At 39.0% G+C, this 17,294-nt stretch overlaps 1 protein-coding gene across 1 annotated transcript; it reads left to right on the forward strand.

Moving 5' to 3' along the window:
- Nucleotides 1–2,774: 2,774 nt before the first annotated feature.
- Nucleotides 2,775–13,554, forward strand: LOC112566109 (deleted in malignant brain tumors 1 protein-like). The gene is given in 16 exon segments (XM_025242076.1): nt 2,775–2,903; nt 4,239–4,317; nt 4,320–4,383; nt 4,682–4,866; nt 5,534–5,687; nt 6,227–6,414; nt 7,030–7,180; nt 7,461–7,633; nt 8,069–8,234; nt 9,359–9,531; nt 9,958–10,117; nt 10,404–10,576; nt 11,003–11,168; nt 12,312–12,484; nt 12,919–13,080; nt 13,406–13,554. Coding segments are annotated over 16 exon segments (2,310 nt in total). The 3' UTR covers nt 13,420–13,554.
- Nucleotides 13,555–17,294: the final 3,740 nt, after the last annotated feature.

Genomic DNA, 17,294 nt, shown 5'->3' on the forward strand with positions numbered 1-17,294 from the left:
AGAAGTAAAGGTCAGTGCGCACTTTCTATGCCTGTTCGAAGATGGTGTTAGCTTAAAGATACATTAGGTGTTTTTCATTTTCCAATTATTTACTTATTATTGAAAGTGATTAATATAATTGATTAATAATGCACTTGTTTCCGTCTCGCTTTTACGGAGCTTAATTGGCAAAATGGTGTCGTTAGTCTGACTAAAACCTTTTGAAAGATGGAGGTCGTTAGATGATTTAAATACGAGATTTGTCAGTTAGCGGACGGTCCTTTGAAACTCCTGGCAAGGCATCCATGGAAATGAAGTACGAAAGGGTGGCTGAAGTCACGACCTTCGCTTGAGTGCGGTTCATCAAGAAATGTGTATGTGTTAAGAGAAAGAAAGCGAGAAAAGTCTGACACAATGAAGTGCACTTTTGTCTCTATTTCTGTTTCTTATTCTTCTATCTGTTCATGCAAGTTCACCCTAACCCATCCTTCTACATTGTCCGTTCGTCTACCTCCCTATCTCTCTGTGTCTTCTCTTTATGCTACTTTAAATCGCACCTTTCTGACCTGCCTGATTGTAATAGAGACTTTCCCCGCCTTAAATCTTCAGAGAGGAGGTGTTCTCGTTCAGTCTGGGGAACTTTATTACATTAGGCTGGTCATCACTATTGGTAGCAGACAGCAGTCTCCGCCCTGTTAATGTCTTCCTTTCAGTCTCTTGCACCATACAGTATCGGCCGGCAAAGACAAGAAGACAACGACGAAGACGAGGGAGAAAAAGAAGAACAGGATGATGATGATGACGATGACGATGATGATGGTGATGATGATTTTCAATTACCACTACCATCTCTATCATTATTGTCTTCTGCAGCAGATCTTCTACCGCCAGTTCCACAATCGTTATGACTCCTTCATCTGCTACGGTTATCAGAATCCATAGAGGGTTGGGGAAGCGGCTCGGTTAGAGAAGATGGGCACCACCTTCACAAAAAGCTGATTCCACAGACCGGAAAAAGGTCGCCTCTAAATTTCATAATACTTTACTACCCAGAATTGAATTAAGATGTGCATGGCCTGGTCTTACAAATATCGTCAACCATCGACTTTTCTATTCCCCACTGCTAAATCAGACTCTGAAGGCAGCTGTTCTCGACAAGAAGCTCTTACATCGTCGGACAATCGAATGCAGTCACGACAAAGACCCTTTCCTTCACAGCTTACACCACGTGACAGGATGTGATCCACGTTGCAGACCGTGGTCCTATAAAAGGCTATACCTGTAGCACAGGGTCCAGCAGTACCTCATCATGGCCGGGAGCCTCCTGCCAGCCGTCGTGCTGGCTACCTGCTACTTGTCATGGACAGCTGTTCACGCAGTGAGTATCCATGCCAGTGATTCGCCTGGTCGTGAGGATGATGATGATGATGATGATGATGATATGATGTGATATGATATGTGTGCGTGACGGCATTCAGCGTGAAGATGAAGTAGAGTATGTTTCATGCTAAGGACGAGAGTGATGTCTTTAGAGCAAGGTTAAATAAAACCTACAATACCAATGACAGGAAACGTAGAGAAATATGTTGAAGAAATTAGTCAGTGACACTAAACCCATCCTAATAAGAAAATTTAAAATATACTAGTGCAACTCCATTATTCCAGGTTCATTTCAAACTGACCATTAGTCTCAGGAAAGAAGTTTATGGACGTCAGACGTCAGATATGCAAAAAGGAACTTTCTTGTATGTTTTCATGACTTTGCATTCATGATTAAAAAGGAATTCATACAATAATGTCTGAAGACATTGTAACCAAAGGAGTGATATAACATCTAACATAAACTGCAGGGGTTGAATATATATGCACACACACACCAAAAAAACAAAAACAAAAAACAAACAAACAAACAAACAAACACACACACACACACAGAAAACAGTAAAGTTACAAAAAGAAATCGGTCTCTCAGATGCCCATAAGGAAACCTTTTTCTTTCAAGTTACGGCATTGCGCGAGGCGTGAGTATATCGTGTTCATTTATTGTAACTAGAGATCAGCACGGTATATGATGCTGGTCTCAGAAACAATGTTTCAGTTTTCTTATTATTACTTACTCCCACTCCTTCCCGCCAGCACCAGACTTGAAGCTTATCAAAGCAAGGATGGGTCTAATATCTTGCACTTCAAGTGTATGCCAGTAAAAAGAAAGATTCGTCGGATTACGGAATTTGAAGTTTGAGAGCAACACTGTAGAGAAGAGAATACCGTCGTGGCACGGAAGAAGGAGCAGGCGACAGCCGTCAGTGACACGCAGGCATCAAGATGGAGGATGACACTCACAGAGACAGCTCATTAGCAGACGACAGCGGTAAGTGACAAGCAGGCAGCAAGATGGAGGATGGCAGACACAGACCATGGACGTGTATTTATGGACTGATGTTTGTATGCCGAGACTCACTCTTAGCCTCTTGCGAGAAGTGATCTGCTGTTAGTCTCGGCGAGCCGTAACAAAAAATGTTAATAAACCGGAAGCTATGTCGTTTCCTGCCTCTTTTTAGTAGTAAAGCTGAAATGTGAAAAAATCGGAAGTTTTGTGGTCTGGAGCCTCGCTCTAGCAGTTAAGTGGAGAGAGAGGAAAAAAAAAAAAAAGAAGAAAAAATCGTCTGCCAGCTGTCCAGGGGATATAAGTTCGTGTACAGACACAGCTCATCAGCAGACGACAGCGTGACGCGCGTAGATCCAGAATCTAATGTACACAACACGAAGCAACGTACGTGGCCGGTAAATCGAAAATGGAAAGCGGCCTGGTCCACACTAGTCTGCACTGGTCCACACTGCCAGGCCAGATAAAAGTGTCAGTGAAGGAGGCGCAGAATACTGTAAAGTCAAAAATCAAGATGGTAGCACAGGAGACAGAAGCCGTTAGTGGAAAAAAGTCGTCTGCTGCAAGAAATGGCGCAGTCCTGACAGCGAAGAACAATCCTAACAGAGCAGAACAGCGCAACAAACATCACAGATGAAAAGGAGAAAGCAAAACTCGAAATGAGGCAGGTGTAAGCTACTTAGATTTCATTACCTTTGTGAGACACATAGGAGCTCACCATGATTCTTTTATTTTTCTTGACAATTCTTTTGCCCTAGGGTGACCAGCAACATACCAGCAAGTACTTGATAAACGGAAATACATGAAACAGGTCCGCTATTAGCTTTACATATGTACACTATGCATCTAAAGCCATACTTCTGTCTCAACTGAATTATTAGATTCATTAATTTAATATACTGTAACTGAGACATTATGTCTAATGTGTGGTTGGGAATGGGGAAGCCTGGAGGAAAATGAATGGGTGCAGGAGTGGATAATGTAATTTATTATTTTAATAATTCTTGTAACAATAACAGCTTTAAAAATCACTAATAATGTATAGTTGAAATACAGAACACTCCTTTATTCCGAACTTTTAATGTTCTTACCATTTCAAGAGTTTGTTTGCTTATGTCATTAACTGGTGGCTGAGCAGATACTTCTAATGACTTCTGAAGCACAGCAATCTTGTTGTCAACTGTGACCATTGCTTTGGGGTTATTTTCTATCTATTCTGTTGCATTTAGAGCATCTTAGAACATCTCTCTGTCCACAAATGAATGAATATATAAGGGAGACAAGTACTGGAAACTTTAGGAGTTGTTCCACTAAAGATTACTTCCCTTTTAAGAAAGTTACCCAATCAGGTATTTCATTAACTTTGAAAGTAGGTAAGAAATTCTGTGTTCAAGCGCCATCTTAAAGTCGGTTACATGTTACTCAATTCAACATGGATTTGTACTCAAACAACTAAAAATAAGAAGAAAACAGTAAGTAATATTTTAATTCTAATGTATATTGTAATAAAATATGTTTGGTACTTTATCTTTGTTTAAATCGTGTAAATATTTTTTTTGTTGATTTCTAACGATTGACCTACTTCCTGATTAGTGAATTCTCAGTGCCACAACTATGACGCTGACAACGCTGCTGAACTACCATTTTACACCCTTCCCCTATTATATGTAACCAAAAAATACAGCCCTGCGACGCTATTAGACTTCTTTGTCCATGTGTAACTTAAATGGACAACATTACTGGCCAGCCGGAAACATAAAAATTTCTTCTTTTAGACACACAAAAAAAATCAGGTAAATTGATGGAAAATTTTCAATTTTATCTTAATTTTATAGAATCTAATCTTCATTCTTTAAAATTTCTCTATTTTCAGGAATTTGATGTTCGTCTGGTCGGCGGTATTTCCGATGCACAAGGCCGACTGGAGGTGTTTATCAATGGAAGCTGGGGCACTGTTGCGACGATCGTTTCAACGAAAATGACGCCAAAGTTGTCTGTCGTCAGCTTGGATTTAATACGTCAGTAACCGCCACTTTTCAATATTGAAAAATAAAATCACCACAAAGATAAAAATGCCCCCTTGAAGTAAACGTATATATGGGGAAATAATAAGTAAATATATTTGAACATGATTATTATGATAATGTTAATACCGCCTTTCAACCGAAATTTTGTTACGCATAGGCATCGTGAACGATGCTTCCATTATTCATCTAGATTCTAGAAGCTTCTTTATATACTTTTCGATAGGTGAACTACTATTAAATGCATCCATATTTCACGAGTCAAAGTTAATCTCGAAATAATTGTGAGCAGGAGCAACTACCCCATTGTGAGGTACCATGCCTACTACGGAGAAGGTCAAGACCCTATCTGGCTGGACAACGTTGAGTGCAAAGGTTGTGAAAGCAATTTGTCGCAGTGTGCGCATAGGGGTACCCACAACTGTGACCATGGCGAGGACGTTGGGGTGGAATGTGAGCCGCCACCCACTGTTCCAGGTGAGCAGTAGTTTACCCCCTCTTAAGTGTTGCAGTTCAAACAATCCTTACCTTTCTTGGTTCATCTATATTAAGAGTTCCTGGGTTGTCTTTTTTCCGCACTTGATTATTTTTCGAAAGAATACAGACGAAAAAACAACCATGCAGGCAATCTGTGACTAATGTGACGCAGAATGGAGGAACAGTAAACACGAATTGACATCAAAATTTGTTATCGACATGTACAGCAGCAGAAAGACTTAAAGTACACATAGCTACATGCGACTTGCTGACAAGAGACAAGAATACCAGTCCTGTCTGACAAAACACTGAGTCTTAACCTGGTGCTCTACCTTTCTTCTCACTTGTGAAGCCGAAGAGCTTAGAGGCCACCAGCTGTGAATCTACGGCAATAAACACACTGTACCGGTTATCTAGTCAGTCCTTGCCTGGAGAAGAAGGCGTGTTCTTGTGAGAAAATCACCGTAACATTATGATAAAATATGTCAAATTAGAGGTCTAAGCCAACTTTTTATAAATCCATGTAATGTCTTGTTCAGTAAGTCTTTGTAGTGGGCAATTTTCTTATGACAAGAGATTAGGTTCTCACAAGTTTACCTAACCCACTGTCATGTAATCAAGACTATTTTTTAGAAGCGGGCTTTAAGTCCTTTCTCTGTCGTTGCAGTTGTTCCTGACATTAAAGTGCGCCTTGTGAACGGAGGAGCCCCTTTCCGAGGTAGAATAGAGCTGTACTGGAATGGACAGTGGCAGACAATGTGCGACGAATGTCTTACTGAGAACATTGCCCGGGTAATTTGCACGTCTGTTGGATTCAAAAGGTAAGTACAGACAGTAGGTAATGCCATGCTGGTGGTAGCTGATTAGCATAACTGACAGTTAACAAGCGAGATCTGTTTTAGCTGTATCTCGATTTATATGTATATATTTCTCGCTATAAGGGAGAAGAAAGAAAGAACAAAAGAAAGAATAAAAAGGGAAAGATAGGTTAATAGCAAAAGGTAAACGAGAAAAAAAGAATACCAGTTACCTGCATTTTTTGCGCGCAAATCTTCACTTCAATAAGTGTAAAAACTGTTATCGGCGAAATTTTAGAAAAAGTATTTCAGTAAGTCAAAATAAATAGTAAAAACTAAAGATAGAAGTGATTGATTTGAATGGTAAATAGGACATTACATAAAAAGATAAAGAGGACATTATGCAAACAGAGCATTATGTATAGAGAACATTACATAACAGAGGTCATCAGATAATGAAAACAATACAGAACGAGGATATTAGGTAATGAAGACAACATGTGGTGATTGAAATGGTATTCAGTGTGCATAACTGGCACTTTTTACTTACACCATTATTACAGTTCTTCACCAGCCATTCTACGCTCAGCATACTTTGGAAGAGGAAGTGGTAGGATGTTCCAGGACGATCTGTACTGCCTAGGTTCCGAGACTAATCTGGGACAATGCAGCAATTTTGGCCGGGGTGACCATGACCACAGTCAGGATGCAAGCCTTGACTGCCTGCCCTCCCCTTCGCCAAGCACCAATCGTATGTAGACAGAAGTTCTTAGGCAGCAGATGTAGGTTCCTTTAATCGCATAAGTCAATCATATGCTGGCAAGTGGAATTATAGGTAGATGTGGGCCGATCTTATCATGACGACAGTTACATGTAGACAGACCGAAGTAAGCAACAGCCATGTCTCGCTCTGTCCACAGCCATTAGGGTGAAGAAAGCTTGAGTTTCTGACCTATCATGGACATTCTGATCATAATTAAAAAAAAAACCCAAACTGTGTGGATACAGTCCTCTAAATTCTGATTAAAAAATAATATTTGAGATCAACTTGATCAACACAGTAGGATTAAGTAAGTTTCCTTTGATATTGTTCCGTCATTATTGTTTCAAGAAATAAATTAAATTTCAAAAACACGATTTTCCAAAGATCAAGCCAATAACTTTACCCACACCGACAAAAGACGTCATCTCAAATAAAGTGGAAAACACTAACTAAACCGGCTTTAATATCGCCTAACCTAAACGAAAGCTGCGAATAAGTAGGAAATTGTCTAGTTTTAAGAACATTTTTCGTACATGATGATAATGGTGGTGTGTGGACAAAGCAAAGTCGTTATAGTAGAAATTTTACATCGACAACACACAGGACGTGATGAATTCCGTGTCCGTCTGGAGGGACGACATTCTTGGGAAGGCAGACTGGAGGTGGAGATATCCGGCCAGTGGGGAACTGTGTGCGACGATGGCTTCACCAAGGAGGACGCTATTGTCGCCTGTCGGTCTCTTGGCTTCAGCAGGTTGGCAACTTGTTAATATACTCCCTACTGTCCCTACATAATTGAAAAGTATTGGTTAGTGTGTATGATTAGTAATGTGAAGCCAGTGGTTTTATAGTTAGCTTTTTGAATTCTGAAGACCTCATTTTACATATGCTCTCTCATATCCACTTCTATTGTATATCTTAAATAAATAAACAATCTCAACATAGAAAACAAAAATCACTCCTAAACGCGGAAAATATATTTTGACGAAATAGTGTTAGAGTTTAAGTTGATTTTTTTTCTTTGACTTAATCAGCAGTGATCCTGAAGTGCGACTAGGAGCCTATTACGGAGAAGCTACAGGCCCCATCCTGATGGACAACGTGAATTGCATTGGAAACGAAAGCAACTTGGCGGAGTGTTCGTATAAGGATGGCCACAACTGCGACCACAGCGAGGATGTCGTCGTGGACTGCATGCCTTCGTTTGGTGATTTAGCCTTTATTTGATAGCTACTTTGACTTTCAGAGTATCTTTGATGAATTTAGTGTCTCATCTACCTTTGCTTTTATAATCAACTATACTTGAACAGAATAGCTAATATTTACTTTTTGCAATTTAATCAACACTTAGGCTTATTTGAGTACAGAAAAACGCGCTTGTCCAATCGTTAAGCAAATAAAATCCTTTCAAACGTGAAGCAAAGGTCACTAACGTTCCCTACACCGACAAACAACTGCCATTGGTCGTGTCATTAACGTGGTACACGTTTACTAAATGTGCTTTCCTATTGGCTGTAACCTGAGCGCCATCTTCGAATGAGTGGGCAATACTAGAGTTTTTAACCCATTTCCTGATGATAATTGAGTCGAGTAGACATCGCTAATCATGCACAGTGGATAAAGCAGATATTTTGAATTGCAGGTCAAACAGTGCGCACGGATTTCCGTATCCGTCTGAAGGGAGGAAATTCTTCTTGGGAAGGCAGACTGGAGGTGGAGAGATCCGGGAGTGGGGAACAGTGTGCGACGATGGGTTCACCAAGGTGGACGCTATTGTCGTCTGTCGGTCTCTTGGCTTCAACAGGTTGGCAACTAGTTTAGATCTCTTTGTGGCCCATTAGGTAGTAGAATTCTTTGGTTGATATATATATATTACTAGTAATTTAAAGCTAGTTTATTATCGGATATAAATTAATGTAACGTACTAGTACGTAATGTTAGACAACTAAAAAAATTAATAGGACAGACAAAGAAATCAGAAAATTAGTATTCTACTTGCAAAATTTACATTGTATAACGATAGATATATATGAATATATTGTTTTACATCGGATATATCTCGAAGAATATTCGGTGTATTAAACCCACCATGATGTTCGTAACCGTTTATTGTTTGACGATAAACTCTTTTTCGATTTTTTGATGTGTTTGCAGCACCTCGCGTGCTTAAATGTCTTTAAGCTTGTTTGCGTAACTAATTACTAAGCTTGTTTTATTTCTATTTTTATCGGTGAACTTGGAAATGATATAATTTGTATTTAATGACATTAAGGGAATTCGGTTACCATATAAGTTATTGCTCCCTTTTTTGATGACCTAATAATAAACCAACTAGTAAGAGATTCAATAAGCAGACAAATGTGTAATGACTTATTGGTGATCTAAGTTACTTAAGAGTTGTTTTGAAGTTGCTTCCAAGCTTTTAGTGATTTTAGACTCTCTTTCGTAGAGCTGACGAAGTGTTGTGTCAGAATTTAAATGTAGTTTGCAGAATTGTTTTCCTTTACAAGGTTGGTGTTATTTCGTGGATGATATTATGAGATAAATAGTTGAACATATGGAAAGAAGAAAATGTCTATACACACGGTTTGGTATCGGTGACGAAGCTTTGTATGAGAATTCAAATATAGGTCACGAAGCTGTTCTCTTTGTCAAAACTAGTCTAATTATATGGCGACACTGTGAAATAAAGATTAACTATAGTTTTATAAATTGGCACAAAAGGAGATAAAGAAATCAAACATTATTTAAATATACATTTAGCAAAGTTTCTGAGTTTCGACTTTTTGAGGTCACTCGAATTTAAAGGCGCACTTTCAGTATCGATACACTCATACAAAACAACGGTCGTCTGTGGTTTTATTATAATCATAATTCTAACAAGGTGTTCACTGCATTACAATGAGCTCAATTGCTCCTTTGATTTGAGCAGCAGTGATCCTGTAGTGAGATCAGGAGCCTATTACGGAGAAGCTACAGGCCCCATCCTGATGGACAACGTGAACTGCATTGGAAACGAAAGCAACTTGGAGGAGTGTTCGTATAGTGATGGCCACAACTGCGACCACAGCGAGGATGTCGTCGTGGACTGCATGCCTTCGTTTGGTGATTATCCTTTATTTGATAGCTACTTTGACTTTCAGCGTATCGTGGATGAATTTAGTGTCTCATCTACACTTGATTTCATCATCAACTATACTTGACTAGAATGGGCAATATTCAATTTTTGCTTTAATCAACAGGCTTAATTGAATACAGAAAAACGCGCTTGTCGAATCGCTAGACAAATAAAATCCTTTCAAACTCGAAACAAAGGTCACTAACGTTCCCTACACCGACAAACAACTGCCAATAGTCATGTCATTAACGTGGGTACCCGTTTACTAAATGTGCTTTCCTATTGGCTGTAACCTAAACGACATGTGCGAATTAGCTGGCAACTAGAGTTTTGAACTCTTTTCCTGATGATAATTGAGTCGAGTAGATGTCGCTAATCATGCACAGTGGATAAAGCAGATATTTTGATTGCAGGTCCAACACCACGCACGGATTTCCGTGTCCGTCTGAAGGGACGACATTCTTGGGAAGGCAGACTGGAGGTGGAGATATCCGGCCAGTGGGGAACTGTGTGCGACGATGGTTTCACCAAGGTGGACGCTATTGTCGCCTGTCGGTCTCTTGGCTTCGACAGGTTTGCAACTTGTTAATAATTATACTCCCTAAAGTCTATACCTAATTGAAAAGTGCATTGTTTAGTGTGTATGATTAGTAATGTGAAGCAAATGGTTTTATAGTTAGTAATTTGAAATTTGGAGACGTAATTTTTCATATGCTCACTCTTATCCACTTCTAATGTAAATCTTATATAAATAAACAATCTCAAGATATTTAATAAATAATCTCTCCTAAACACGGTAAATATATTTTGACGAAATAGTGTTAGAGTGCAAGTTGATTTTTTACGTTGACTTAAGCAGCAGTGATCCTGTAGTGCGACTAGGAGCCTATTTCGGAGAAGCTACAGGCCCCATCCTGATGGACAACGTGAATTGCATTGGAAACGAAAGCAACCTGGCGGAGTGTTCGTATAAGGATGGTCACAACTGCGACCACAGCGAGGATGTCGTCGTGGACTGCATGCCTTCGTTTGGTGATTTAGCCTTTATTTGATAGCTACTTTGACTTCAGCGTATCTTTGATGAATTTAGTGTCATCTACCTTTGCTTTTATCATCAGCTATGCTTGAACAGAATAGCTATTATTTACTTTTTGCATTAATCAACAGGCTTATTTGAGTACAGAAAAACGCGCTTGTCCAATCGTTAAGGAAATAAAATCCTTTCAAACGTGAAGCAAAGGTCACTAACGTTCCCTACACCGACAAACAACTGCCATTGGTCGTGTCATTAACGATGGTACATGTTTACTAAATGTTCTTTCCTATTGGCTGTAACCTGAACGCCATCTTCGAATGAGTGGGCAATACTAGAGTTTTTAACCCATTTCCTGATGATAATTGAGTCGAGTAGACATCGCTAATCATGCACAGTGGATAAAGCAGATATTTTAAATGCAGGTCAAACAGTGCGCACGGATTTCCGTGTTCGTCTAAATGGAGGAAATTCTTCTTGGGAAGGCAGACTGGAGGTAGGAGATCCGGCCAGTGGGGAACTGTGTGCGACGATGGGTTCACCAAGGTGGACGCTATTGTCGTCTGTCGGTCTCTTGGCTTCAACAGGTTGGCAACTAGTTTAGATCCCTTTGCGGCTCAATAGGTAGTAGAATTCTTTGGTTGATTTATATATAGATATATTTATATTACTAGTAATTTAAAGCTAATCCTTCTATCGGATAAATAAATTAATGTAACGTACTAGTACGTAATGTTAGACAACTATAAAAATTAACAGGAAAGAAAAAGAAATCAGAAAATTAGTATTTTACTTGCAAAATTTACATTGTATAAAGATAGATATATTTGAATATATTGTTTTACATCGGATAGAACTCGACGAGTATTCGGTGCATTAAACCCACCATGATGTTTGTAACCATTTATTGTTTGACGATAAACTCTTTTTCGATTTTTTTTGATGTGTTTGCAGCACCTCGCGTGCTTAAATGTCTTTACGCTTGTTTGCGTAACTAATTACTAAGCTTGTTTTATTTCTATTTTTTATCGTTAAACTTGGAAATGATATAATTTGTATTTAATGACATTAAGGGAATTCAGTTACCATATAAATTATTGCTCACTTTTTTGATGACCTAATAATAAACCAACTAGTAAGAGATTCAATAAGCAGACAAATGTGTAATGACTTATTGGTGATCTAAGTTGCTTAAGAGTTGTTTTTAAGTTGCTTCCAAGCTTTTAGTGATTTTAGACTCTCTTTCGTAGAGCTGACGAAGCATTGTGTCAGAATTTAAATGTAGTTTGCAGAATTGTTTTCCTTTACAAGGTTGGTGTTATTTCGTGGATGATATTATGAGATAAATAGTTGAACATATGGAAAGAAGAAAATGTCTTTACACACGGTTTGGTATCGGTGACGAAACTTTGTATGAGAATTCAAATATAGGTCGCGATGCTGTTCTCTTTGTCAAGACCAGTCTAATTACATGGAGATAGTGTGAAATAAAGATTAGCTATAGTTTTATAAATTGGCGCATAAGGAGATACAGAATTCAGACATTATTTCAATATACATTTAGAGAAGTTTCTGCCTTATGACTTTAAACGACGTCCCTTGAATTTAAAGGCACACTTTCAGTATCGATACATTCATATAAACACAACGGTCGTGTGTGGTTTTATTATAATCATAACTCTAACAATGTTCACTGCATTACAATGAGCTCGATTGCTCCTTTGATTTGAGCAGCTGTGATCCTGTAGTGAGATCAGGAGCCTATTACGGAGAAGCTACAGGCCCCATCCTGATGGACAACGTGAACTGCATTGGAAACGAAAGCAACCTGGAGGAGTGTTCGTATAGGGATGGCCACAACTGCGACCACAGCGAGGATGTCGTCGTGGACTGCATGCCTTCGTTTGGTGATTTAGCCTTTATTTGATAGCTGCTTTGACTTTCAGCGTATCGTTGATGAATTTGGTGTCTCATGTTTACTTGTTTTTATCATCAACTATGCTTGAACAGAATAGCTATTATTTACTTTTTGCTTTAATCAACAGCCTTATTTGAGTATAGAAAAACGCGCTTGTCCAATCGTTAAGCAAATAAAATCCTTTCAAACGTGAAGCGAAGGTCACTAACGTTCCATCCACCGACAAACAACTGCCATTGGTCGTGTCATTAACGTGGGTGCACGTTTACTAACTCTGCTTTCCTATTGGCTGTCACCTGAACGCCATCTTCGAAAGAGTGGGCAATACTAGAGTTTTGGACTCTTTTACTTCCTGATGATAATTGTGGCGAGTAGACATCGCTAATCATGCACAGTGGATAAAGCAGATAGTTTTGAATGCAGGTCAAACAGCACGCTCGTGTTCCCGTGTCCGTTTGCAAGGAGGAAATTCTTCTTATGAAGGCAGACTGGAGGTGGAGATATCCGGCCAGTGGGGAACTGTGTGCGACGATGGTTTCACTAAGGTGGACGCTATTGTCGCCTGTCGGTCTCTCGCTTCAGCAGGTTGGCAACTAGTTTAGATCCCTTTGCGGCTCAATAGGTAATAGAATTCTTTGGTTTTATTATAATCATAACTCTAACGGTACTCACTGCATTACTATGTGCTCAGTTGCTCCTTTGATTTGAGAGCCGGTCTAGTGGCGTAAAGGTTTGCGCCTGTCACCAATACACTGAAGGTTGGCTGTCCTGGGTTCAGCTCTCGTCTCGGGCAAGCTGTTCTTTCTCTGCAAGTGACATGTGTTTACTGGGCTGGCTGCCTTGCCGTGATATAGCCTTAGTTGCTGGTTCGGCGTAAAACACCAATTCCCCCCTCCTTTGATTTGAGCAGCAGTGATCCTGTAGTGCGACCAGAGTCTATTACGGAGAAGTTACACTCCCCATCCTGATGGACAACGTGAATTGCATTGGAAACGAAAGCAACCTGCAGGAGTGTTCGTATAAGGATGGCCACAACTGCGACCACGGCGAGGACGTCGGCCTGAAGTGCTTTCCTTTTACACGTGCGTAGAGATGTTTTGTTGCTTTATCCTTTATTTTGTAGCTAGTTTTAAGTATTCTTTTTTCATGAAAGCAAACGTTGGTTTAATCGAGTCTTTATTTTTTTTACTGAACTGGCCAATTGAAGTTACTTTTACTATATTACATTTACTGCACTTCATTAGACTGCTCCTTTACGACTGGTAGAAAAGAAAAAAAAACCTAGAAGGAAGCAATTTATGGATGTGTTTCAAAGAGAGTTGAATACTCAAGCCTAGAAACTATTGTTACCCTCTGCCAAGACTTTTTCGCAAGCGTCTTTCTCATAGTAGTCCTATGCTTACATTTAAATGGTACAAGCAATTCCTACAGTCAAACAGTAAATGAATAAACTAGAATACACTCACGAAGACAGTATAGATAACAATACAGTATCACCACCTATAAAAAAGTAAATCACTAGTTATCAAACGGTATCCCGACACGTGAATGTTAATTTATCAATGGGTTAGCATTTGTGGCAAAGATGGCTTGGTGTACAGCAGCAGTATCCAATATCCACCAGGTTTTGACACCACTTCTTTGTGAGGAGACGTAATATCTCTCATTTATTGCACCATGGTTGTTTTTTTCTTTTTGCTTGGTGGTGGGATGGGTTAAGGGGATGACAACGACTTCCCTCTCTTCTCTTTATAATTACGGAAGGGAATGATTGATTGATTGATAGCTCAGCACAGACAATTATTTAACCAGTCTGAGCTGGTGGTTCGAAAATAATGGACGTTAATTCTTTTTATTAAGACTGACATGGAACTATATGGTCAATGAACGATTTGAAATCCTGTTTTTCAGGTGACTAGTGAGACACCAGTGGGAAGACACGCTTCATTCAATTCACCCGTTCAGTTTACCGAAGATACAAATTCAAGTACTCCGTATATTAAAACATTAAATCAGCAAAACAAATCTCAGGCTATCAGCAATAAGATTTTGATTTTGAATTCATAAATAAAGAATTTAACAAAACTCCACTTTTATCTTTTTCATTTAAGGCCATTGGGTTCTAAAGAGGTCCTGCAAATTCTTCTGAGCTAAAAAGAAAACAAAATATTTCAAAATGCTCTTTTTTGAGGTTATAGAAAGCACACATTTTATCTTTATCTTTTGAACCATATTTGACAGCAAATTTTATAAGAATTTTAGTTTTAGTTGTCATGGTGATAAGCACCAGCTCTCTCCGTCTGCCTCTTAATTTAAATCAGCACCTTGCTTTTTTTTAACGTTACTTACATATGGATATTTGTGACAGGAGCAGCTTACCATGGAAATTAATGGAAAGGACTTGTAATTAAAACTTCATGCCTTAAATAATTAAAACAACCGAGTGGAGGTATACGTGGATGGACGGTGGAAGTGGACAAATTTTTCTGGATGAGGTCAGGTGCAAAGAAACAGAGACTTACCTACACCGGTGTTGACACAGGCATCAGATTGCAAAACTGCGCCCAATTCCAGGACGTGGGCGTGGAATGTCAAGCAGGTTTGTAGAAAAAACCCCAGTGAGGTTATCTGGAGAATCGGTCTATAGTTGAGAATATTTATTTTAAAGACTTGAATTTCCATACCTTAAAAGGAAGAGGTGGATCGGGCTTAGCTCACACTTGACAAGAAGCATCTGAGGTACGCCCAGCGATCAGATAAAAGCTTGTCATCATGATAGGTTTTCCAAACACATTTCTCGACTGATTTAGAGCATGGTTTTTCAATCAAAACTTATTTTCAACGCCATTTCTTTGCAAAATTATGCATACATACATATACGCGAGCAGCTTTGCCTCTTGTACAAAATGAAAGCACTAAGATGAAATGATAGTTTAAATTTTCCTTTACTTACTGTTAATAGGTTGTAGACGATCTCTATGAGAGAATGAGAAGTTAAATAGCTGTTACAAATTAAAGATCATATATGATTTTGTTATATTTTCGTAGACACGTGTTGCTGTGACAAGACATTTTACTTTCGATAACGAGTTAATTGACAGTACGAGGTAATTACCCCACATAAAAAGAAAATGAAAAGGAAATGCAAGAACTCTAACTAAAACCAGACAGAGATAAGTAACAAGAAGACACTTCTATGTAGAAAAGGAGTAAACCAAACCAAGCATACTGCTGACCACATACATTGTTACAGAAAGACTCTGATATTAAAAAAAAACAAAACTGACTTTGAAAACTTAGATCACATTTCTCAAGAAAATTCGTAAAAAGAATAAAGCTGTAGTTACATTACAGAATCAGTGCTTCAGATTAAACATCCCCTTAAGAGATTATTTTGTGAATACAGTATGAATGACAAAATATAACGAATAAAAAACCAACTGCTGCTACTTTTGTCACCGCTACTAGCGCATGATTGCCACTGTCGTGAAAACCGACATTTGAAAGAGAGAGATGCACCAAAGAATGCATTAAGTTGGGTGCATTCTGGCAAATTTGAAAATAATCAAATTATACATATGAAATTTTTCTCTGATTTTGAAATTAGAATTCTGACAACGGTGCAGATCACTGTCCACAGTTCATCACGGACCGCGATCATTACTGCACATAATGCGAGTTAATTTGCGCTTGCCTCTAGTATAATTAATGTACAGACTAGTACAGTTTCATCTGGTGATGGCTATGGTTTTCTTACATAAAAGAAACGAATGATAAATTCACTGCAAATCAAGTCTGAATGCATGCGACTTTGACTTCATGGGGCCTGGCACTCTCTCGCTTGAGGTCGATCTTCCTGGCAAAGAGGCGGCATAGGTCCAGGAGCAGGACACAACCTCCACAGCTGTCATGATGGAGAAGCCGATCCACAAGCCAAAGTTTCCGCCAAGATCACCCAGAACTTTTGACCACTATAGAGGGCAGACAGAGGAAATAAAACACATGGACAGTTGTCTCAGGGCGATGAGCAAACCTTCATCGTCTTTAAGCTTTCAATTAGTCGAGTCTACATTCCTTTCATGAAAGTTAATAAAACAATTTCCTAATTGTAGTAAGACCAACGTACAAAATACTTCTTTTGCAACTGACAACAGTGAGGTGGCGATTCTAAAGGATGAGGGATAACTTACATCATATGCAGGAAATGTTTCCACTCGTTGGCTGCAGAGGGTTTTGAAGTAAACATTCACATGAGCAACGTTTCTCCTGAAAACAAACAGTAGTCTGACAGTGGTCCTTACAAGGCTTAGACAAACCACACTAATATTACTACGACTTCTACAACTTGTAATAATATTACTGCAACCTCTACAAGTTGTAATAATATCACATTATTCGTTCGTTTACAACTACTGCGACTACGACAACTAAAACTATTAGTTCTTCACCAACAACTCTTTTACTAATTCCTGTTCTACTCACTATTACTTCGGGAGGAGTTACTAGTTAGTGTTTCTTTGTTGTTTCTGGTTTTCTTTAAATATTTCGCAGTGAGAAAAACTGCGTGCTCGGCTTACCTGAGATAATCCTTTTGTTCTTGTTCGGAGGAAGGGTGAGTTTCGTTACCATTTCTCTGCAAGAAGTCTTGAAGTTGGTGAACTTCGAACGGCAATGCTTTGCTTGATGGCCATACACCCATCGACAGTTCGTTGCTGTATATAGTTTGGCTGCAGACGACATTAAAGTCTAAGCATCGTTTTGTTATCCAAACCCAGTAATGAGGGGTTAATCTTCGCAAG

This window comes from Pomacea canaliculata, linkage group LG6, assembly GCF_003073045.1.
Source record: "Pomacea canaliculata isolate SZHN2017 linkage group LG6, ASM307304v1, whole genome shotgun sequence".
Taxonomy (NCBI): Eukaryota; Metazoa; Mollusca; class Gastropoda; order Architaenioglossa; family Ampullariidae; genus Pomacea; species Pomacea canaliculata.